The sequence below is a fragment of the Antechinus flavipes genome, chromosome 2, assembly GCF_016432865.1.
Source record: "Antechinus flavipes isolate AdamAnt ecotype Samford, QLD, Australia chromosome 2, AdamAnt_v2, whole genome shotgun sequence".
In the NCBI taxonomy this organism is placed as follows: domain Eukaryota; kingdom Metazoa; phylum Chordata; class Mammalia; order Dasyuromorphia; family Dasyuridae; genus Antechinus; species Antechinus flavipes.
The window spans coordinates 672,057,548-672,083,857 of record NC_067399.1 but is presented as its reverse complement, the minus strand read 5'-3'; the positions used below and the strand labels follow the sequence as shown (position 1 = coordinate 672,083,857).

General features: G+C 38.2%; 1 protein-coding gene across 3 annotated transcripts in view; it reads left to right on the top strand.

Moving 5' to 3' along the window:
- Window positions 1-26,310, top strand: part of PRKG1 (protein kinase cGMP-dependent 1) — a 1,210,064-nt gene that overhangs the window by 1,120,678 nt on the left and 63,076 nt on the right. The window contains exon 1 of one of the 3 annotated variants that reach the window (XM_051982638.1): window positions 12,636-12,907. The exons of the other annotated variants lie outside the window; for them this stretch is intronic. Coding sequence (XP_051838598.1) covers window positions 12,711-12,907 — 197 coding nt within the window. The 5' untranslated portion in view covers window positions 12,636-12,710. Of the gene's footprint in view, window positions 1-12,635; window positions 12,908-26,310 lie in introns of those variants that run through there. 3 annotated transcript variants of the gene reach the window in all.

Sequence of the window (26,310 nt, the reverse complement as noted above, 5' to 3'; positions counted from 1 at the left end):
CATGAAATTTTAGGGCTCCATAGTTGCTCTAATTATCATATTCTCAAAATTCTAAAGAAAGAAGGAAAGAGAAAAAAAAGAGATGAGGATAATTTCAACTATAACCACCCTCTAGAAATGTATTTATTCATTTATATATGGGGAAGAAAACTCAGAAAAATTCAATGGCCTTGATTTTTCCTACTAGTTACTTTGCTATGGCCTAATTAAATGTTTTGCCATTAGAATTTAAGTTCTATATGCTCTATTAGTTGAGTAGGCACTGGGTGAGAGACTGAACAATTTATTAATCGAATATTGAACTTGGGGAAGCTAGGTAACTCAATACATAGAGTGCCATGATGGAGTTTAAAAAAAACTCATCTTCATGAATTCAAATCCAGCCTCAGGCACTTACTAGCTATATGATCCTGCCCAAGTAATTTATCTCAATTCCTCATATGTAAAATGAGCTGCGAAAAGAAATGGAAAAATATCAAACGAAGTCACAAAGAGTTGGACATGATTGAAATGACTGAGCATCAGCAAAAATATTGAATCCAGAAACCCATGAGAATTCCAAAATGAACAAAATATAAGTTTTATAATTATTTGAAAGTTATTAGAAATGAAAAAAAATAGTGAAAATCAAAATATTTTGTATGTGACCAGCTTAAATATATCTATATCTATATATAAATAGAAATATATGTGACCAGCACAAAAATATTAGGATGATGATATTTTAAAAATCACAAGCTAGGAATTCAACTGAATTCAATCAAACAAACATTTACCAAGCGCACATTTAGTAGTGACCATAGAAAAGTAAAGAATTTGTGGCAAACATAGGAAATAAAGACTACATTAAATTTGAAAGGTTTTACACAGACAAATTCAATGCATACAAGACTTGAGGGAAAGCAGAAAACTGGGGGAAAGGGGGATATTTTACAAGTATCTTCAATAAAAATCTAATTTCTAAAGTATATAAAGAAATCAGTCAGATTTATAATGAGTCCTCCCATTAATAAATGGTCAAAAGATATGAACAGACTATTTTCAGATTTTAAAAAAAGCAGTTATCTATAGTCAGTTGAAAAAAGTAGAAAAATGCAAATTAAAATAACTCAGAAATATCACCTCACACTTATCAAAATGGTGATTATGTCACAAAAAAAAAGAAAAATATTAGAGTGGATGTGGAAAAATTGGGACATTAATGCCCTATTGGTGGAGGTATGAATGAACCCATTATATGCCAGATGCTGTGCTAGAGATAGGCAGTACAAAACCAAAAAACAAATAGTTCCCTCTTTCAAGAATTTGCATTTTCATAGGAAGGGGGACAGAATATAATGTGCATAAGTAAAGATAGTATGATTTGAGAAAGAAAAGAATACAAACAAATAGGGATATTTGGTGAGGGGAATCTTCTCAGAGGATGTGGAATTGAACTGAGCCTTGAAGAAACTAAGGCTTGTAAGAGGGTAGTCATGAGAAAACCTGACTTGCTCTCATGGGACACAGTCTTTGTAAAGACCTGGGGGGGAGAGATGCAAGTGAGGTTCAAGAAATAGCAATCAATTTGGTCAGTTTGGTTAAACCAAAGAATATGTTAAGGAAAGGCGCATGAAATAAAAGTAGAACCAAAGAGGGAAGCCAGAATGCCAGAGAGAGTTCTAGGCTGCATCAGCAGGACATTAATAGATATTAATATTAATGCATTGATAGATAAAATAAAAGCACAGTGATTTTTTTCAAATGTGTGATGTCTTCATTTTAATTTAGAAGTAAAATTCCTAGTTCAAGAATTCTTAAGAAGTCCTTGGATCAATTTTAAAGGAATGGAAAAAAAGGTTATATTTTTATATTCATTAATCTGTAACTGAAATTTATTATTTTCAAAAGTTATTTAAAAACATTATGATAAGGAGAGATTCATTCTTCACCAGATTGTCAAAATGGTCTATTGTGCACAAACACACACTGTATACATACACACTTTAAAAAAAATTAAATAGTTCTTCCTAAAACAATTATTTCAACATTATGGATGAAGTTGGATTGAGCACTTGGTAGGTGATGGGCCTGTAGATACAAAGAAACCCAAAGCCGAAGTCCTTGTCTGCAAAGAATTACTAGTCCATGTAGCACAGAGCTCATAGCATAGGGATTAAACATATCAGAATTCACTGGTACACCTTACCTGTTGAAGAAGTTCTTCGAGCAATTCACTTGAAAAGAATCTGGAGGTTTTAGCTGACTGCAAGCTCAAGATGAGTCAATGGTATTATTATGGCAGCAAAGACAATTTCAGGCTGTATGATGAGACACCACTTCCAGGATTAGACAGGAAATGGTGCTATTGTGCTCTGCCCCAGTCAGACCACATCTGGACTCTGATGCTTAGCTATGGCGCCATTTTTTAGGGATGACCACCAAGAAGCCAGAGAGCATCCAGAGCATGGATGCATGCTCCATGATAGCCAGCTGAAGGAGGTAGGATGCTTATTTTGGAGAATATAAGAAATGGCCTCAAACATTTGAAGGATCATCATGTGGACATTGAACTAGACTTTTCTGTTTAGTCCCAGAAGGGAGAATTAGAAGCAATCAGTACAATCTTTAGTTATTTCCCCAAGGTCAATAATTTTTTTTCTAACAATGAGTGCTTTCCCTAAGTTGAGTGAGTTACTTTGGTAGGTAGTAAGTTTCCCATCTTTGGAGGAATTCAAGCTTAATGGCCATCTGCCAAGTATCTTATAGAAAGCTTTCTTGTGTATGTACATGCTGGATTCCTTGGCTAGTGAGCGCCCTTCAGATTTTAGAAGTCTCTGATTCTCTTTTATATCTTTATATGGGCCCAATTTAATGGTTTGGGTTTGTTTGGGTTTTTTATCTTTTGTTTTGTAAAATAATTAAAAATCAGTCCTAAAGATGAGAAATGGTCATATAGAGATTCAAAACATGATACCCGAACTGCTTAGTAAGAATGGATTATAGGATAATTCATGGTGGACCACAGATCCCCAGGATGAGACTGGATCTTTCCCAAACAGAGCTGTTGATCAGCCACAGACAGGGTCAAGAACCAAAGAACCTTTGGTGGAAGAATATTAATGGAATAAAAATGTAAATACAGATCATAGCTCACTATTGGTTTGGAACTGGATTTGAAAACATTAGGAGTATGGTGGGACTTAAGAAACATGGCTATATTTCCCTTGAAAGTCCAACTCTTATCTTTTTCACATAGTATGACTTTCTAGGCCTTCACTGAAATGAAAGAAGACTTTTTACTTAGAAATTACTTTCTCTCTCTGACACTTAGAAGTGAGATTCTGATATATTAAACAAACATTATTTCATAGCATACAGATTTTGGGACTCAAGGACGATGCAGGTTCATGTTATCTTTAAAAACTTATTTAGCTGCCATGATCCCATTCAAGTATCAGCTTTTTCATCTGTAAAAATGACAACAAAAAATAGATTACCTCACAAGGATTTGTGAAAATCAAATATATATATATATATATATATATATATACACACACATACACACACATTTATAGATGTGAACATATTTATATATACCATTATGTAAATGTATGTATATATGTATACATATATGGTATGTATTTATATATATGTAAATATATATATACATAAACCGCTTTGCAAATATGCCCAGTTATGGCTCTAATTATGAGCCTGAATTCACCATCAAAGGACTGAAATAGGCAAGGAAAATTTTGTTGAGGAAGCAGTAGTTTTACTGGGCCTCAAATGATAGGGATTTTAGGCAGAGAAAAGAAGTAAATCAACAGTGTAGAAATGCCAACTTATTTACCTGTTTGTCCTATAAATCTGGTGATCAGCATTGCTGAAGCAGTATGTAAAAGTAATTTATTCTCTTATTCCTCTGACTATTGAAAAGATAGTCGATTTGAATTCCAAAATGATTAAAATGCACAAGCTTTTTAAAATATGCTAATCTAAGATTTCTTTTCCAATTTCACTTCAGATCCTTCAAGTTCATTTGTATTAATCTATCAAATGCTCCTGAGCAAAACTGACTTTACTGTTCATGTTTTCATATAATAAAGTCATGAGCATAGAGAAGTAATAACCCAACTTAAAACCAATAAAGGCAGACTGGGATTTTTAAACAATTCAGCTCTATTCAACAAGTATATATTAAATACACACACAATAAAACTGTCTCTGTCTACAGGAAATGCGGTTTGCCTCTGGGTGGTTTGCTTGGCAGCAGGGGTGGGTAGGAAGAACACAGAGAAATATAGTTCCGGGTTATCACACTTAAGGCAAAGCTGTATTCGATTGTCTTGAACATGAAGCAATACTCGATAGTTTAATTTGACAAGTTTGTTTGTTTGTCAATTATGGTAATGGATAGCATCAAGACAAGTGTACATAGAATTCCTGGTCTCAGCAAGAGGAAGATTTGGGTTCCAGCCTTGTCTCTTCTATGTACTGGCCATTTGACCCAGCACAAATCTTTTCATCTTTCATTTCCTTATCAGACCCTCCAACACTATAAATTAAACACAAGTTGATCATCTGCATTGGTGCAGGAACTCTCTACGTGGCCCTAGATTTCCAAAGAAAGTGTTTTTCATTTCTACTGAATTACAAGAGAAAATGCTCTGTATCCCTGATTTTATACAGGAGAATCACATATCTCGGTGATCTGTATTTGACCTCTGGTCAAAATATGTTTAAAAGATTAGAAGAAATAGTCATTGGAAAATGGGTCAATATAGTAAAGAGCATCTAGATACTATTGAATAACATTTCAAATTTCCAAAGCAGTCAATTCCTGAGAAAGTTGGCATAAAAGAGAAAATGAGGCAATACCGTGTCATGGAATTATCCCTGACTTGCTGTCAGAAAACTTAGCTTAAGATCCAACCTTCTCTTTATTGTTCATGTGACCTTAAGTCAATCATTTTTTAGGTCTCGGTCTCTAAATCTGTAAAATATAGAAGTTGAATTTGATACTTTATAAGAGATCCTTAAGTTTTCAGAGCCTGGGAAATGCAAAACACTAATTATTCAGGAAAAAATTCCAAGTTTATTAGTGGCATAAATATTTAACTGAAGAGGTTTTTAACAAGTTTCTCAGCACAAGCAATTTGATTTGAAATTATGGCTATTCTTTAAAAAGAATAATGACTTACCCATGTCATTAAAAGGTTTGATGAGAAATTAACGAAAAGATCTAAATAGTTCCATCACCACATTTGCTGGGTTGTTAAATCCATCTCACAAATAATACTAATTTTAAAAATCCCCAAACATTGTTTAACCGAGAAAGTTTCTGTCTCTAACTCAACTCATACTTAGTCACAATGTGTAATAGTCGCATTGAGGTAATTCACTTAATAAAGCACTGTGTTTTTGCATTTTGGATATATCAGTTAATCCAAAAGTAAGATGTGAGAATACCTAAGGGAGAAGGAATTGGAAAAAGGGACTCAGCAAATGGGAGGAAATTTGAGGTGCCACCATATTTGTCAGTAGAATTGCCTGTGGTGGTGCAAAGCTATCCCAAATTTAGACTACGTGTGCATTAATGCAACTTTAAGCTTGCCTTCTGAAAATCAAATAGATCAGTTCAGTAGGGAGTGGAATCCCCTCATTGGATGTCATCAAGCAAATGATGTATGACACTTGCTAAGTATGTTAGAGAAGGAATGGAGAGGAGGCATCGGTTGGACTAGATGGCAGTCCATTGACTGAGATGCCATGATTCTGCTCCGGAAACAGTACCCATTACACACGTACCATCCATTTGGAGCATCACGACAGATAAACCTATGTGTAGGCAGAAAGAACGCTGTACAAGGCAACATTTCTATTTTACTTACTTTATAAGTGATACGCGGAAAACTAATTCTTGAAGGAGAGAAAAGATCCACATTTCAACATTGCTTTCTAACTTTATGTTCTTGATTTCAGGTCTCCTTCCCCTTCCAGAGGAAATTAGTGATGCCATAGCTTTAATGTCTGTTTTAGCTGCAGCCCAATTGCTCCCTTTCTGTTAGAAAATCTAAACCAGGTGGTATACAATTTCTGGTGATTTGGAACTCTGTAAAGGCAAGTAACTTTTCAGTTCCAGAGCTGGTAGGTTGGATGAATTCATCGTGCCAGTGACATCTCCCAAAAGAACAGACAGCTTTTCATTTTCATGCAATTGTCCCTGAAGCAACTGTTCTCAATCGCATTGGGGCCATAGCCGTTCCAACCTCATTTCTCATCAACGCTTCTCTCAAGTACAAATGTAACGTTTTTCTTCTGATTTGGATTTTCAATAGAAAGTCAAATGCCAAAAAGGAAGGGGTAGCAGCTAAACCAGGAATTAAAGCCATTTCATCGCTGACCTCAGAAGGATCCTGGGCTGGGAGAAGGAGGCCTGAACCAACGAATGGTTTTAGATGCTCATTCTCTTAGAAGATGATGTTTAAACAGAGACTTCTCCCTTTGTGCGTGCGTGCGCGTGCGCGCGCGTGTGTGTGTGTGTGTATGTGTGTGCAGTGCTTTCATTTTTAATGGGTAAAATGGATATCCCTTTTTAAGGGATAAAAAGATTAAGACAAAAGACCAAAGAAATGGTTATTTCTCTGTCAATTCCTGTTGCTTTCTGGAAATATTGTTAATTTCTCATTGTCTGTTCTTCTTTTGCTCTTTCTTCAAATGATTCTATTGGTGGCCTTAAGGCATGGAGAACTATTAAGATTTTAAGTGTAATTCACATAATATTCCTGGACTCATCACACCAGTTGTGCTAAATATGTCTACTTAAAGGAAGCCAAGGACCATAGTCACAGAGCTATAGACTGTATCTTTCTGGTCAGTAGCACTGTATTGAAGTGGGCCTTCTAAGAAATCTATTGTAGTTAGGATGGATAATATATAATTTTACTATACTAAGGGACCAACAAACTTTCATCACTGCCTTTTTTCCTTTTCTAACAAGATTCATGTTTGTTTTGTCTTCTACTGATATAGAAAATCCCAATATGCTAATAATTTTATAGTATATGGGTCATCCGGCTAACGTGACTTTTATGATGTGATGGAATATTGCAAGTGTGTTTTGATGGAGTCATAAATAAGAAAGCAATAGGTTCTTTATGCATTTTTCTTTCTCTTGTCATCATTGCATGACTGTAAATAGACTTTCCAATTTTTTAAATTTCTTTTTTCCATCTGGGGTGATGTTTTTGGGCAAAGTATTATTGAGTAGAAGAAATATTTTGAATCAAGGAAGAATTTTTTCTATGGCTTTTTGTCACAAAGAACATTTCAAACATAGACAATTATCCTTTTCAAGGACAAAGCTCAGTTGCTCTGGTTGAATAGGGATTAATGCAAGTATCTCTGATTCTGGACATTAGTTGGGTACACAAGCCATCTGCATCTTGTGTATCTGTGGTCCTAGCTGGGTTTGATGACTTCCCTGTAAATCAATAAGTGGTGGCTAAGTAGAAAGGTACTGAGTGTGCTTCCAAAAGATACACATGGATGCTCCCTTGCAGAGGTATGGAGCCAAGAGATCTCCTGAGAGTCCTCCTCTTTTTACAATAATTTATCATCACAAAGAAAATATGAGAAGTAGCGGGGGCATCGTGCCTAGAAAATTAGTCTCTGAGTAAAGAAAATGTGGGTTTAAGCCTTGCTTCTGACATATCCTAGCTATGGACTATGCAACTACTCGGTTGCATGAATGTGAGTCAGAGCAAGAAGGTCCCTCATCTGAGTCTCACCTATAAGGGTTGAAGGTAAGAACTGCCTGCCTTTTGTAATGATACCCCTAGTGCCTAGTCCAGATCCTATTTCATAGAAGGTGCTTAATAAATGCTTGTTGATTGACTGATAGCCTTCAAACTGAAGCTCCAGAAAAAGCTCATCCTTTCCCTTTGCCACCTTGCTAATTCATCAGTTTCATAGTATCTAAAGATAACACGGGAATTGAATGATTACAATGATGTTGAATTTGAGCTTTAAAGATATAGCCTCATCTACTTTCATTTAAAAGAAATAGGATTTTATCAGTAGAGAATATAGAAAGAATTGAAGGTCTCATTCATCACCTAGTCTTTTTGCTTGAACTTCATTACTTCCAGTTTAATTCATCTTTGCTGTTATTCACGAATGTACAACACGGCACTTCTTTAAAGCAAGGAAATCCAATTGTGTGAAATTGTAGGGGTAGGCTCTAACTTAGCCGTGGCAGAGATTGCCTGGGGAAAATAGATAGAAGATAGGAGTGAATAAAATTCAAAGTAGAGTGGGAAAAATTACTTTTCAATATACTGTACTTACTAATTAATTCTATACATAATTATCTTTGTGAATGCAAATCTGGCTTCAGACACATAGTAGTTGTGTGATCCTGGGCAAGTCTTTTGATCCTGTTTGCCTCAGTTTCCTCATCTGTAAAATGAACTGGACAAGGAAATGGCCAATCAAAACCTCACATGGGGACACAAAGACTTGGACATAGCTGAAAACGACTGGACAAAAACAAATATCTAGTTAATATTAGGTGACTTCTGAGACTTTTTATCCATCTCTGAAGAGTTGTATGTATTCAGAAGACTGGATAGATCCTTATAGAAGGGAGAGACAAAGATTAGAAAAATGTCAAAAAATATAACAAAGTACCAATTGTAGAGAAGATGAAACACTCCCAGGACAACCCTTACTGGCCTTCCTTGGTGCCTATTCCAGATAAAATTCATACAAGTTTGGCTAGAAGGTTTCTCAATGACTCAGATTAGATCAGAAAAGTAGAAGAAAAAGTGGTGAAAAAGGAAAGTTATTGTGAGACAGAGACATGTGTGGACTCCTGACAACCTGACAGCCAGAGAGAGAAATAGTCAAAGAAAGCACAATGCTTTGGGACCATTGAAGAGCGTGGTTTCCATTTCCATAGTTTCTGAGGCTGTCACTCAAATAGTGGCTGGAATCTGGAAATAGAAGTTGCAGTCCTTGCTATACCACCAACTACTTGTGTGACCTGAGAAAGCCATCCCAGCCCTATGAGCCTCAGTTTATTCATCTGAATAATGAGGGGACTAGGTCAGATGATCTCTTTAGACCTTTCCTTTTCTAAAATTGACTCTATAAATCCCAGATCCAAAATGATTCTCTGAATTCAAGAGTGTTTGATCTCCTTTGTGTCAAAGACTCCTTTGGAGGTCTGCGAACCTCTTCTCAAAATCATGATTTTAATTTCACACATGGGATTCCATAGCAAACCGATTATATTGAAATATAGTTACCAAAATATATTTCTTTAAATCCAAGTTCATGAATCCAGGTCTATCAGGAGAAAAAATTAATTTCCTTCCTTATAATCTACTAAAGAAGCTAATCAAGTGTATGGTATGCCTTATAAAGATTTCTATTAAAGCTTTTTGTTCATGGTGGCCCCTCAAAGGGGAAGGTTCAATTTCTTGAATGGGATACTGTAGTAGCCAGATCAATGAGACATCACTGTGTTTTATGAAGGTGTTTTTGACTCTTAATAGCCTATTTCTTTGAGGGTAATTCCATTCAATTCAGCAAGCATTTATTAACTATAATTTAAAAAAGGCTTTTTGTCAAGCACTGAGGACACACAAAAGAACAAAATGGCAAATAATCCCTTGACTTAAAGATCTCCTGGTCTACTGGAGACTTTAGAGACTTTCCATTTGTATATGCAAAAAACAGGCATTTCAAGAAGGAATGAGCATTAATAAATGGATAAATGTGCGAGAAAGCTAGGGAAGAGCTTCCTATAGGAAACTGATACTTGAACAATGCCAGAAACTGGTAACTCCAGGAAAGAGAATGACTGAAAGGACTAAGAAATCCATTTTAAATGTCAGTACTGTCATTTATACAATGAGAAAAGCAGGCTTTTGTCTTCTGTCCAACCTATACACTCATACTCCGTCCCCAACTTTGCATCCCTGCAAAAATAGAGAAGTATCTCATTCTTCCAGGAAGTATTTCCACTGTTAAGAACATTGACTTTGGAAGGAGATGTCCTGAGTTCAAATCTCACCTTTGTCATTTAAATCCTGTGCAAGCTTGAGGAGGTCTAAGTGACTTTCCTGGTCCTCAATATCTTTATTTCTAAAATGAGAAGATTGAACTAGATGATCTTTGAGGTTCCTTTTAAGCTCTGAATCAATGATCCCATGATTCTCCCTACAATAGCAGGAAGTGTCTATAGATGTCTATCATTTTATTGGGTACCTCCATCAATAGCGTCCATATTCCATAACCCAACTAAGTCACTCCGTCTTAGATAAGAAGGAAGCTAAAAATTAGAGGTGTGGACAAAGAGAGGGTCCTGTCCCCTCTAGAATGCTGCTGTTTGGCTGTATTCTTCTGAACTGGAAGGATAGAAGGAGTCTGGTTGAGTTTTCAATGTCATGCTAAAAGTCTGTTGGGATGCAAGGTAGTGAGATCAGCTTCAATGGATGCTGAGAAATCACAGTTGAGAATGGAGTAAGGCAACATAGGGCTTGTATCCAGGCTTGCAAAAATCACTTAGCTGGCTGATGTCTGGTGAATTGGGGGATGGTTAGGTACTAGAAGGAAGCTAAGAAACTCCAGGATTTGAGAATTGGAGAAATAACTCCATCCTCCTCTGAAGCATTAGCCTACATAAGACTGGGAAAGGAAGCAGAGTTGGGGGTGCTCTTGTTATCAAACCACATAAAGAATATACAGAATGGGTCCAAAACTGTTCCCCCAATAAACATTCCATTATGTCTTTGTTTGCATATTTAGCTCTTGTTGTTATTGGAGCAGCTGGTAGACATTAGGAAAGAGAAGAAACAAAGCCATTAGTGTTTTGTATACAAGAGAAAAATCACTGAGGAGTTTTGGAAACCAGATCAGCCTCAATTTTACACACAGTGAGTGAAGAGGAGAGAGGAGGAACATTCTCTCTGCCAGAGAGGTAATACAGTATGGTAGATAGAGCCCTTGGCTTGGAAATGGCCAGGTTTGTTTTGTGTACCCTTGACATTTTCTATCTGTGTAATTCTCAGAGCTTACAGTATATACAGTAGGCACTTAATAAATGTTTGATTGACTCTAACTTCCCTAAGGCCCAGTTTGTGCATCTCTGAAATGGAGCTAATCATGCCTGCAAGAATCTGCCTCATTGAGTTGTTTTAAGTCTTAAATAAAATGATTTCTATAAAGTTCTTTGCAAATCTATAAATGATGCAGAAGTACCAAAGATTCTCAGTATTGGGGGATATTATAACCTGTTTTCCTGTAGATGTTACACTGTCTCAAGGTGAAATCCCACCTGTGTCCCCGATACAATCCATTAAAAAAGCTCTTGGGGAAAGCATGGGAAAATGTCCAGGGATGAACACTAGTGCCAGTTCATCCATCTCTTTGCAAGGTCTTCTATGGAAATGACAAAGAATTATTAAGTTATAGCAACAGGATCTTGAGACTGTAGAATTAGAACTTAAAAACTATCTCAATGAGTGTATTCTTTTCTGGGGTACTAGGGGAATGGTGGGTAAGGGGAGAAAATAACCCAATTAAGGTAAGGAAGTTGGCTTACTTGTGTTTTCAATCATCTCATGACTTTAACAGAAAAAAAAAGATAATCAGAGAAAAACTTGCCAAGTTTACACCCTCCCCTAGCCAATTAAGACATTCGTCCCTTTTGCTGAGTCATTTTCCAGTTGTGTCTGATTCTTTGTGGCCTCGTTGGGGTTTTCTTGGCAAAGAAACTGGAGTGACTTTACTATTTTATTCTCCAGCTCATTTTACAGATGAGGAAACTGAGTCAAACAAGGTCACATGGCTTGACTGAGGTTGCATACCTACCAAGCGTCTGAGGCCAGATTTGAACTCAGGAAGATAAGCCTTCCTGATTCCAAGCCCAGCACTCTGGGCACCATGGTGCCCTTTAGCTGCCCACTTCATGGCCTACTTTAATTTAACAACATAATGGAAGTTCCTTTGTACCCCCAGCCTCTAGAGCCATCTTGGCACAGAATAAGTGTTTAATAAAAGTGGGTTGCGTTAAATTGGACGAGACCCCCGATTGAGTAGACATGGGTGGAGTGGTGGAATTCCATCCAGCCTTTTGATTTGACTTGATTTTGGACATGACCTAGGACTGGAGTGAAACCCTATATTTTTAAGTCACTATTTGTTATGAGTATTTGAGTGGTAGCAAAGTGCCAGGAAGTTCCATGTGCACACAGGAAATTTTCAGAGACCAGCATGCATTTGAGAATGCCTTGATGGGTCCACCAAAGTGCAAAACACAGTTACACTAAAATGGGCCAAATCCCCGTCTGTGAAGCAGTGTGGTGGGGAGACAGATGGAGGTCCTGGTCAAAGATGGTGGCAACTTCTCCCAGAAGCCCGAGCTTCTTAACAGGGAGCAAATTAACAGGGCAGCCACAAGAGACAATAGGAAGGAGGCTCCTGCCTTTCCTTCTCGTTCTGCTTTGCCGTGGCAAGACCTCAATGATTATGAAAAAATCACTGACAGTCCTGAATAAAAGAATGTGTTGGGTTCCAAATGTTTTTACTTAAGGCTTTAGTTTGGAACTCGGAATGTGGTGTCCCATAGAAACGTTGGTATACATGGCTGGTGAGGTGGTTTGGGGCCTAGTCTAAGAAACTTATCAAACCCAAAAGTTATCTGGGGTTAAAAGGCCATGCTGAAAACTTTACAGAAATTAGCTGTCAAGGGCAACAATGCTTCGGCAAAAAAGTGCATCCCGAGCGCCAAAGGGCGATGGCCGGAACGTCTCTCCTCAGATGCTATGCTCCTGGTAGGATGGAGCACTGCTCTTTCTCTGAGTCTTCTCCTGCCACACAATGCACTTGGAGAATCTTTGCTCAATAACCTAAGGTAGGGGGCTTCAGGGGTAGGGCCTGGGAGGCAGTGGGATAGTGGGACAGTGGATTAACTCAAGAGCTGGCTCTCTGGAGGAGATGGGGGATATATTCTGAGAACCTGAGGTCTCCAGCTTAGAAAACAGAAAGTCTGATTGCTTCCTTCTTTTTATTTGGTCAAGAAGCCATTTGATGCAGTGGGTAGAGTGCAGTTCTTGAAAGCATGAAGAAGTTGGTGCAATCCCCATCCCACCCCGTGGGAATCTGGGCAAGCCCCCAAGCTCTCTTCCATTTCTTCATCTATAAAAAAGGAGGGAGGCTCCTTTAAGCTCCCTTATGATTCTATGACTCAATTGTCCTGTACTTTAAGTCTTTAGGAGTGACCCACTGAGATTCCTTTTCAGTACCACAAACTCTCATTTTACTGTATCCTCCATAAACCCACTTCAGAGCAATACCTGGGCTTAGAGCGTCACTTCAATTCAATAAACATTTACAAAAAGCCTAGTGTATGATAAGATGCTATACTGTGATAACTGTAGGAATATGTATAGAAGGATTGCACAGGTTTAACATATATTGTATTGCTTGCTGTCTAGGGGAGGAATGGGGGGAAGAAAGGGAGAAAAATTTGGAACACAAGTTTTGCAAGGTGAATGTTGAAAACTATCTTTGTATGTGTTTTGAAAATAAAAGCTATTAAAAATAAGATGCTCTGCTAAAAGTTAAGGATAAAAAGGGAGAAACATATTCTGTCCTTGAGAAATTTATACTCTACTAGGAGACTACACTATCAACCAGCATTACCTAATGCTGCAGCTGCCTTGAAGGAGTGAACATTCTATGGAGGGAAACATGCACGTAGATAGGCGCAAACAAACTATATATCAGATGTATTACTCTGGGGGAGACCAAGAAAATTGGGAAAGGCTTCATCTGGGTGATGCTGGAGCAGGAATCTGGGAGTTCTAGGAGGCTGAGGTAAGGAAGACCAGCTACCCTAAAGACATAGAGATGGAAGATAAAGAAGTCATTGTGGCTAAAGTTTGACCAATTTTTCAGTCCTAGGGATCAATAGGCAGATTGGATCCAGGCAGATGGGAGATTTTGTATTCAGTCCTGGAGTATATAACAGGAAGCCATTGGAGGTTATGGAGTAGGGAAGTGACATGGAACATCACTTTGGCCACCATGGAGAAAAAATAGGTCACAGAAAGGAGACGCTTGAATCAAGGAAACCAATTAGGAGATTATTACAATATTCCTGTAAGAGGAAATGAGCAGGAGTGGTGGCTGGATGGATGGAAAGAAGGGGACACAGATGAGACATGTTATAGAAAAATAAATGATGAGATTTCAATAATTATTTTGTTATGGAAGACTGAAAAGATGGCATGATATATAATGATGAGGGAAGATGGGAAGAAGGGAGGTTTGAGGGCAAAGAAAATGGGTTTTCTTTTGAGTATGTGGAATTAAATATGCCAAAGGGATGTATAGTGTGAAATGTTCAGTAGACATTCAGATAAGAACTACAGGGTAATTTAGCAACCAAGACGGTCAAGGTTGAATGGAGTGGGTGGTACTAGAGATGGGCCTTTAAGAAGATAAGAACTCTGGAAATGGAGATGGGGAGGAATGAGAAAAATAACAACAGTTATTATTTATATTTAACATCGATAGAACAATACAAATATCATCTTATTGGATCCTTTTAACAACTCTTGCCATCAGGGGCTATCATTCCTTCCATTTTTTAGATGAGGAAATTGAGACAGAGGTTCAAGAAGTTGCCCAGGCTCACACAGCTGGTCATTTTCTAAAGCTTATTTGGACTTGATTCTTTTTGACTCAAGATCCACCGAGCTATTGCTTAACATAGGGAAGGCATCCCAGGGATGAGACTTGACTGGATAAATATACATGGAGGCCAGAAATGGAATTTTGAATCCAGAAGAGCTAATAGTCTCAGTTGGCTAGAGGGGTAGACTTGAAAGCAGACAATGGGGATCCTTAAGGGATCTAAGAAGTTAATCCCAGAGGCCCACAGAGCCACAGGATTGGGCTTTAAGATTATATTAGAAACTTTGTAGAGTTAATTGGAAAATTTTATCCCCTCCCTCGTTCTTACTTAAGTAAACACACAGTCTGCGTTTTTTAATGCAAACAGTTGAGGAAAAATAGGCAATTTTTAAAAATCCAAAAATGGGAAAATCTAGTTTGAAGAAGCCTAAAGACTTGCAAAGATTGTACTTGGAGTGAAAGTGGAAATGTTCTCAGATCTTTCTCCAATGCTGTTTTTTTTTTTTAAGATCAGGGGATGTGGGTTGGATAGTCAGGTGGATTCATGACTTGTCAGAAGTCTAGAGGATAAATGAACGTTCTCATAAAGGTGAAATTGGAATACTATCCTAGTGAAGGACCACAGGGATCTATCTGGACTTGGTCCTGCACTGTATAATGCTGCATTCATGATTTGGAAGAAGATGTAAATCATTGTCAAGTTTGCAAGCTAACACAAAGCATGATACATAGCAGAATTCAGTTCAGTGAATATTAAGCACATGATTGTGTAGAGGGCACAGTGAAGGGGGGTGAAGAGAAAAACAAAAGGAAAGACCATCAGAATCTGAACCTGTATCCAGGAGCTGGAATCTTGGATGGTCGAATGAGATGAGGTTTAAGAAACAAATGTCAAACATCTCACATCTCTGGATCCATCAGCTAGCTGGTATTGGGTTGGTGTGGAGCTGACCTTCACCTGGCTAGACATCCCTGTGACTGTGGTTGTGTCCAAAATCAGCCACCCAAGACAAATTAGGGTTGAGCCTTTTTGAGCAGAGCCAGGCTGGTCTCAGCACCTCCAGATTGTGGTCAGGGCCATTCACTGTGGTCCCTTGGCTTATGAGACCCCTGGGGCTTTTCCAGTGTCCCACTGAAGTATGGGAGAGAAGATCATTAGGGGAGGATGTGTGCACGCGCACACACACACACACACACACACACACACACACACTCACACGTGGAGGAAGGGAATGGGAAATGGATCTAGAACTTCATCAGCATTCAGAACTCCCTGGTGAAGAAAAGGTTCTTTCAGTGCAGCTCAGCACCTTCTCTGAAACTTAGAGTTTTACAGTTACCTGGGAATGCTAAGAAGGGAACAGACTTGCCCAGAGTCATGTAGTCAGTACATGTCCAAGGTAGTTTGTGAGGCCAGATTTCCTGTTTCCAAGTGATATTATACATGCATTTCATGTGTGCACACACATATTATGTTATAGGTATGCACATGCATTCTGTGCTTGTGTATTGAAATGTGTATGATATATGTGTGCACATATATGCATCTGTATTACACATTCATTGCTATATGTACTTTGCACACATACATGTTGTGTGCATACATGTGCACTGCACACAATGTTGTGTTGTTCTGTGTGCATGTGTATATGCTATCTATATATACATGCACATACATGCATCTCTGTGTGAACAATTCACATTGCTCTATGTACCTTGCATACATAGGTTATGTGCATACACGTGCACATGCACACAATGCTGTATATATCATGTGTGTTCATACATGCATCTCTGTGCACACAATTCACATTGCTGTAAGCACCTTGCATGTATACATATGCATGCATGTGCATATATGTACACACAATGTTGTGTGTATAGTATGTGCATAGGTATATGTCACGTGTGTTCATTCATGCGTCTCTGTGTGTACAACTTCACATCATTATATGTACCTTGAATATATACATATTATATATGCACATATCTGTAAATGCACACAATGCTGTATTGGTCTATGTGCATGTGTATATACCATGTGTGCCCATGCATGCATGCACATATGTGTATCTTCATGCACACATTCACAGTGCCATACATGTCTTGCATGCATACACACTACTATATGTGGATTGTTCTTTACACCATGCATAAGTGCATGTACATTTGATGTGTGCCCCTGTGTGCATGCATGCACACATTACATGTAACTCTGTTCATATGTGTCCTACCCATACATGTTCATCCATGTATACCTGTGTGCACAGGTCACATGTCCCCACATCTATGTACATATAACATACGTTATATGTACTTGTGCATGCACACATATTCATGTTTTGTATGTGTGTGTATATGCAGATACATATCTACACTTACATATAATGCTGTCATCAGTTGTATCTATGGTGGCTGTTTGCCGTCTCCCCTCTTGCATCTCAATGTCTCGTTCTCATCTTGACTCAATGACAGGCACATGTTACTATTTACAGAAAATAGATCAGGAAAAAGCGGTTTTGACCAATGTTGTTTCCACTGACTTCTTAATATTCAGAAATGGGGGGTTTGCCATCTGTTTGAGAAGCACCAAGGGATGGCACTGCGGGGTATAGGCCTGCTGGGTGACCTCCGCCATATGTAATTAACTTCTCCAGACCTTCGGCCTTCTGTTGGCAGTCGTGCCTTCTTTTCTGGACCTTTGGTGATTTCGCTTGTGTAAGGAATTCTTGACGGGGAAATTTGCTCCACAATGTGCAACATCTTCCAATCCCAAAGAGCTGCCTAGAGCATGAGAGGTTGGGACTCGGGGTGCGAGGGAGATTGGAAGGGAAGGAAGGGAAAGGAAAAGAACCTAAGCAAAGAACTCCCTGGTCCACGGCTGCCTTTCCGTCCCTTGCACCACCCTGCCTCTCAGTTTCCCCATCTGTAAAAGGAAGGGCTTCAGCCAGTCATTTCCTTCGTCATCCTCCCTCTATTTTGTACATGACTATCTATTTAGATGTTGTCTCCTCCATGAGAGTGTGAGTTCCGGGAGAGCAGGGACTGTTTCTGCCTCGGCCGTTAACGAGGCATTGAAGTGCCTAAGAAATACTTTGCAATTGTTGGATTGGGATAGTTCTTTCCAGCCCTAACATGCCTAAGCTTCTCAATTTAATCCATCAAACCTTTATTAAATCCCTACAATGTACTACGTACTCTGCCCAACACCTGGGTACAAAAGTAATTTCTGTACTTGATGAACCAGTATTCTACAGGGAGAAGATAGTTTGGGGAAAGCCCTGGATTAAGATGATTTGACTACTTCTGATTTTGTCAAATCATTAAAAACTGAAGTTGTAAGGGACGGTAGAAGTCATTCAGCCCAATCTCTCCGCTGCAGAGGAGGAATCCGGGTGCCCGGGACATAAGGGAGTGACTTGTGCAGGACCACCTGAGAGTGGCAGGCCTGCCGTTCCATCTCACATCCTCTAAATCCAACCTCTCTACAATCTCATGGAGTTTTTCTCTATCCACACATTAATAATATCTAATTATCTGGGACTAAACAAGATGGTTCTGTGATTTCAGCCCTGTGCACATGGATTGCTGCGAAATCTCTCTCGGTCAGAGAAGCCCCTTCTCAGTCTATCAGCCTTGGAGAGAGCTGGTCTGAGAATTTCACTGACTTGACCAACGTCAGGCAGCCATTAGGTGTGAGAAAGAGACCTCGAACTCAGTTAGTTACTCAGTGTATAAGCATTTCTTAAAGGTTTACAATGTGCCAGGCTCTGTGCTAGGTCATGAGATTACAAAGCAAGGCAATGACACGGTTCTTTCTGTCCACAAAGAACTCACTTTCTATTGGAGGTGGAGAGACAGCATAGAATATTTACCAAATATTTATGTTTTTAGATAAATATAAACATGTGATCTACCATGTCTAGTGTAACTGTTTTGTGCATATGTACTCTACTGCTTGTATGTGTAATATGTGTCTATGTGTATTGTACATACATTATATATAAATGAGTGCACATAAACATATATATATATGTATGCACATATATTGCCATCTGTGGCTCTTTGTAAATAATCTCAGAGGGAAGACATTATCATTAAGGGGGACCATAAAATCATTTTAGCTTTGACTTAATGGAAACCAGGAAGCAGAAATCAGGCATTGGGGTCAAACTATGTAAAAGTTTGGAACTGAAAGATGGAGTATTTTGTTTGATAACCGCAAGGAGGTCAGTATTACTGCATTGCTGGCTACATAGAATAGAGGAAAGTGTGAGAACATTAGAAAGACAGGAAGGGCCCAAGTCATGAGGGATTTTAAAGGCCAAATGGGATTTTCTAATCACCATTGGAGTTTATTGGATGAGGTTTGTTTGATCTGGCCTCTATGGGTCATTTTGATTGCTGAGTGGAGATGCTACTTTAATTTTGTAGGTATTAAAGTAGTCCAGGAATATGGTGACACAACCAAGTGATATCAGAGAAGAAAAGGAGAACTACATGGGAGAAGTTGCAAAATTAGAATTGATAGATTTGGCAAATAGTTTGATTGAGAGGAGGTATCCATGAACAGAGTAAGTATTCAAGACTAAAACTTAGCTTGAGAACCTGGGAAGTGAGAGGAATTTTAGAAGAAGAAAGGGCTTTGAGTGAATGATAATGAATTTAATTTTTCACATGCCAAATTTAAGATGTCCATTCGACAGTTGGAATTGGGAAACTGAAGGTCAGGAAAGAGGTTAGCTTGGGCAGACATATCTTAGGGGAAACTGTGGTTATGGGTATCTCCCTGCCCCAGACACCTGGATGAGGATGCAGCAAAGGAAACTGAGAAGCAATCAGACAGGTAGGAGGAGAATCAGGAGAAAACAGCACAGCAGAAATCTAGAATGAAAAGCATTAAGTGTTTCCCATGTGCCAGCACCATGGTCAGTTTGGGGAACACGAAGACAGATTTGAAACATTCCCTACCTTTGCAGGAAGCCACCATTTCTACTTCTCTGAGTTTCAATTTTTAATTCTCTTTATGCGTTTTGCTTCTACTAGAGTATAAGGTCTTTGTGACTTGTATATGTCTCCCAATACTCAGTACGGTGCCAGATACATAGTGAAAATGTAATAATAAATGGATTATTTTTCTGTCTGTCTACCTATCCACCCTTCCATCTATCTACCTGTCTATCCGTCAATCTATCAATCCATTTATCTATCCATCTAGTCATCCACTTGTCTATCATCTACCTATCCATTCACCTCTCTATCCATACATTTATCTATCCATCCATTTATCTGTCTATCCATCCATCTATATATCCATTTGTCATCTATCCATTTCATCATAAAGATAGATAGAGAGATACAGATCCATCTCTCCATTTATCCATCCATCCACCTATAAATCGATCCATCTCTCCTAACTTCCTGACCTTGAGACCAGCTTCCTTTATACTGTATGACTCTGTCTCTAATCCATAATTGTTTCATTAAACCAAATGAGTAAAAAATGAATACAAGAAAATAAAAAGGACATTCCCATAAAAGCAGGGGATAAGGAAGAATCTTGGTTAACTGGGAAACTCAAATTTTAGTTCTTTTTCTTTTAATCATATATTATTCTATGTTTCAGTTTTCTTAATTATAAAATGGGAATGAAAATCATTTTCTTCTTATTCTCACAAAATGTAAAAGAATAAATTGAATGTGAGGAAAACTTTGAGTTCTCAAAATAAATGTATATTCTAAATTCAAAACGTTGGCTTTCTTAGCATTCAATCAATGATATAAATTCAATTTTTTCTGAGTTTTCCTCTCAGCTGCATCTCCTCCAGGGAAGGTGTTTGAAAAATAAATGAAATTATTTCATACCCAAGATTCTATTTTAAAAAAACAACTAGTCGATATCTCCAAAAACTGTGATTCTGAAATAAGGTCTGAGAAATCAGGTTATCTTCAATCCCTGAAAAAGAGATTACATTGTCTGGGGAAATTGACAAAAATTAAATGTTTACAAAATAGCCCAGGCTCTCGTTTTATTAAACTATTCGCAAATTTAGGTGAATTGACAGGGAAGATCTGGACCGCACCGACGTGTTGTTTTTATTGTGATGATGATTTATTGTTATCAGAAGCAGAAATATTCTGATATTTTTAGAGTTATGGTCCCCTTAGATTTGGAGAAGGTGGTGGAGTTTCTGGATTTTTTTTTGCTTCCTTGTTGTATAGGTATTTGAGTTCAATTTTAATTTTGTAAAACACTATCATTTCAGCATGAAATAGCTCAGCTCCAAAAAATGTAAGCTCTAGACTATTTAAACATCATTTATCCTAAATAAAATAAATGACCTATTTTGATTGTGTTTAAGAAAAATGACTTTTCTTTGATTGCTTGATGTTAGTTAATTTAGACAATTTCATTATAAGTGCAATTCAATTTGAATCAACATTGTCCATTACATATTATAGGCAAGACACCATGCTTGGCAAGGCAGAAACAAAGAAATAGATTAGAAAAAGATCTGCCCTCAAGGAGTTTACATTTTCTTGGGGAAAGAGAGAATATGATCTAGACACAAATAAATAAGTATAAAGTATATATAAAGTATTTTCAAGAGAGTGGGAATACTAATAACTAGGGAGTGAAGTTGGGTTAAAAAAGAAGAAGAAGGTCTCCTTTGGGAGGCAGCAGTGAACTGTGATTTAAATGAGTCTGGAGAATCTGAGAGGAAGAAGTGACGAGACAGTGAATTTAATGCTGGAGGAATCACCTGTAGAAGAATGTGGAAGTGGAGGATAAATGTCATGTATATGGAACACCTAGTTAACTCGTTTAGAATAGAGTGCAATAGGAGAGTTAGCAAATAAAAAGTTGGAGAGATGGGTGGAAGCCAGATTTGGATGGATTTTAAAAGTCATGATGAGGAGTCATGGGGAACCCCTGAAGATTTTTTGGTAGGAGGGTGACCTACCTTAAGGATACTGGTTTGACAGCTGAATGAGAGTTGGTTGGGGAGTGTAGAGAATAGAGGCAAGAGTCCAATTAGGATATTATTGCAATAGTTCAGGTTTGGGGTAAAGAGAGTCTCAGCTATAGTAGAAGCCACATGAAGTAAGAAAAAGGAATGGATTGAGAGTTTATGGAGATAGAACTGAGAAGATTTGGCAACTGATTGGATGGGGCAGGGACAGGCAGAACAAGAAGGGACAGGATATGGAAGTGTTAAGAAGGCTTCAGAGGGGAGAGAGGGAGGAGAGAGAAAAAATTGAAACAAGATTTTGCAGAGGCGAATATCGAAGACTATCTTTGTGTATTTGGAAAAATAAAAAGCTATTTAAAAAATAATAAAAAGAAGAACCCAGAGGTTGCAAAGCTGGTGCCTAGAGCAGAAGAGAAATTTAGAACAGGGTCAGATTTTGGAGAGGCAGTTAATATAATTAGTTCCACTTCAAAAATTAATTATGGCAAAGTCACACTTAGAGCATCCAAGAGAAAGACTTTATTAAAGTCAACATTTGCAGCAATTTGAGAGAGGATGAAAGAGATAGATGGCCTCCACCAATACAACACAGTAGGAAAAATGATATTAATTTCAGAATAATCTAAGCTAAAATGTTGTCTATTTATCAGTATAGCTCAGGATCAGTTCAGTCAGACCAAGTCAGCTGGGGTAGTTAAGTGGCTAGAGCAATGAGCTTGGAATCAAGAAAGACTTTAGTTTGATTCCTATCTTAGCCACTTTTGAGCTGCATGTAGATTAGCCTATCAGTGCCTCAGGTCCCTGTAAAGTCTTTCTCAGTATATAACATACTATCTTATCATTCCATACACAGTGTTGAGATCGCTCCGATCTGACATTTTTTTTGCTCGTTCCATCTGAATCTCACTATGTCATAAACTGTTATAGCCCTGAATTCTGTGAATAACCTCAAATGAGGCTAGTTAATGGGAATGACAGATAGCCCTGGATAAGACTGAGTGCTACCTATAATAACTTTCATGGCCCCCAAGGCCACCAATGGAGCAAGGTCTGCGAGGACTCATTTGTACCTGACCTCAGGCTTCCTAGAACTGTTTGACTTCTGTGAAATGGAGCATCTCTCTGGGGAAGTAGGAAACCCTGCAACTTCACGCTCCAAGTGAAATAGTCTAAGCAGTTACCTGAGTACTTTAAACAGCTGAGGTTTGGCCAAAATCACACAGACCATTAGTTTCTGGATTCACTTTGCTTAATGTACATAGGAAGCATCTGGAAGTCAATCAGTGAACAAATATGGATTAAACTGCCACTACTTGCCATTTGCCATGTTGGACCCTGAGGATAGAAATACAAAGAAGGGAACAAGTACTTATATTATAACAGGAGAGACAAGCACATATATAAACATATAAAGTATAAATATCAAGTGAATAAATGCAAATAAATACACAGCAGTTAAAGATAAGGAGTTTGGAGGAAGAGTTATAAGAATTAGAATCCACTCAATTGTAAACTCCTTAAGGGCAGAAATTATCTTTGCCTCTTTTTGTACATGCTAAATCAATGCCCTATTAAGACCTATTAATAAATAAGTCTTACAATCTAATTTATTATACAATATAATCTATTGTATTATATTATATATATTAGATTAACCAATAAAATATGTACACTATCATGCATCTATTATTAATATAATATACAATATAATACATCTATCATTAATATAATATATAATACAATAGATGTATGCAATATAACATATAACACAATATATAATTCATAAACAATATATGTGTGTATATATATTGAGGTTGGGAAGCCATTTGAAGAAAAGTTTTAAAAGACTTTAAAAGTCAAAGGAGTTTCTATCTGGTGCTAAAGGAACTTTGGGGACTACAGTGGAGTTAACGAATAAGGGACTAAGTGGTCAGACCTGCAACTGAGGGAAATCTTTTTGGATGGCCTATGGAAGATGGACTAGAGTCCTTTGAGATTAGGAGGATAGTTTAATGATCCAAGAGAGAAATAGGGCAATGGCTACATGGAGACAGAGAAGAGGATGAGTGTGAGAAATGTTCTGAAAATAGATATACTGAGATTGGTAACTTTCTGACTATCTAGGAGTGAAAGTGGGGAGTCCAGAATGATGCTGAGGTAGTAAACCTGGGAGATAAGAAGGGGAATGGTGTCATTGGTAGTTTGGATGATTCTGTGTTTTAGGGGAAAGACAATGATCTCTGTTGTACATTTTAGGTTTGAGTTTCCTAGGCTATCTAGGGATAATCTGGGGTCTGGAGTTCAGGAGATTTAGGGGCAGGATTGAGAATCATCTTCATAAAGATGATCGTTAAAACCACAAGAGCTGATGGGATCACTTAGTGGAAGAGCTCAGGGGGAGAAAAGAAGCAAGCTCAGGGTGTGGTAATGAGGGACACTCCCACCAGTGGAATAGGGCAGAGATGATGATTCCAGAAAAGAGACTGAGAAGGAATAGTCAGATATGCAGAATCACCAGGAGAGAGCAACACATGTACCCAAACCATTGTGGTTCTCTTTTTTTACATGATCTCTATAGAGCAGAAATAAGTTGACTTTATGAAAGACACTCTGTCCCATTGACTAGTGGTCAAGAGCTAACCTCTGCCCCAATAATAAGTATAGCTCATAACTATAAAACATTTTAAGGATTACAAAGAGCTTTATATATATATATAAATTGTATTATCTCCTCACGCACTTGTGAAGCAGATGCTATTATTATCCCCATTTTACAGATGAAAAAGCTAATTCTCAGAACAGTGACTTGCTCAGGGTCACAGATCTAGTAAGTGTCAAAGGCTGGATTTCTACTCTGTCCTTCCTGACTCCATTCTGCCCGATGTTCTATCAGCTGGAGTTTAGTACACAAACTTTCAGTCCTACTGTGAGGTTTTTTGCCCCCTCAAGAATCATGTCCTGATAGGAGACATGATTATTTCCAAAAACAGACAAGCCCCAAAGGAAGACATGACAAGGACCTTTAACTCTGGAGAAGTCTATCTTCCCGGTGTCTCCAGAAAACCATTAGAACAGACTTCTGGTTGACTACAATAAAAGGAAGGGTAACCTGAAGTGAGACAAGAGGAACATCTCCCTTTTGCCTTCCTGGTCCTTTGTTATAGCTTTTTTCACCAGAGCAGGAACTTTCCTCTAGTATAAAAATCATTTATGAACCTGAGCCTTCTTCAGTACCCCATGACTCATGATCAGACTCCCTCCTATGGAGGTGGGTAATGAGGGATATGTTAGGAGAAGAGAAGGTGTGTGGATGTTCATCCTGGAAAGATTCAGGGGATGGAGGAAGGGAGTACCACGGTAGTTTGAAGGACTGTCACATACAAAAATGGAAGAGTCATTAGTCTAGTGGTTATTAGCTCAAGGGGGAAGAGCCAGGAACAGTGAGTATAAGAAGCAAAGAGGCAAGTTTAGGCTTGCCACCAGGGGAGAAGGACAGGGGATGGGCTGTGCTTCCTAAGGACAGGCAATCTCCACAAGTATTGAGGATGGTCCCAGAAAGGGTGTCCTCCTCCGGTGTCATGTTGTTCCTAAGCATTTGCAATCTCCTGAAATGACATGACCCATGCAGGTCCATTAATTCAGGGAACTATGGGAAACTCTCTTACAGTGCACATCAGAAACTTGTCTATGACTTGCACTCTCATAGGTGACATGACTTGCCAAGATCACAAAGCCAAAAGCAAGTTTTGAACCTCATGTACCCAACCTCAAGGCCAGCCTTCCGTCCATTGTCCTTCTTGATGGTTACGAGATCCTTATGCCCTTGATGGGTTAGCCAGGAACTCTTAACATGGTTCCAAGGCTTATTGACTGATGTGCCACATGGAAATCCACAAAATTTGGAACCAAAAGAACTGGGTCCAAATGTCAGCTTTGCCCCTTGAGCAAATCATTTAACTTTTCTAAAACAAAAAATAAAGGGGGGTAGGATTAAGGTCACTCCCCACTTTTACTAAGGTCAGTAACTGGAAGGGACTTTAGGAGTCAGTTAGTCCTTCTTTTTATGGATGAAGAAGCCAAAATACAGAGAAACTGAAGGAACTGACAAAGACTTCATGTTTAGTAAGTGCAAATGTTCCATATCACAGAGAATGTGGGAAGAGGAATCAAAAATCTGAGTGGACCTGGCAGCTTTTTAGGAAGCCTCGTTAAAAACAATAATAAAAACTCCAAATGGGGAAAAATGACTTCAAATGATCATCATTGTAATAATAAGAGTTAACATTTCTCTGGAACTTTACACTTTACAAAGCACTTTGTAAATACGTTGGCTAGTTTAGCCCTCCTGAATTATTGTCCCCATTTTATAAACTAAAAAACTGAGTTTAAAATGAGGTCTCAGATTTATCTCTTTTCTCTCTAGTACTATTTCCTTCATACTGGTCTATTGTAGATAAGATAGAGAAGAATATAACTTTTATTGGTGATTATATTTACCTAGGATAATCCCTCCAATTCCTCCTATCAAAGTTTTTACCCCTCAAATAGTCCAGTTGAAGGGCCACTTTCTCCATGAAATCTTTATGATGTCCCCAGCTGACACTGATCCCTTCCCTAGGACATACTCTGTGTTACACTCTAA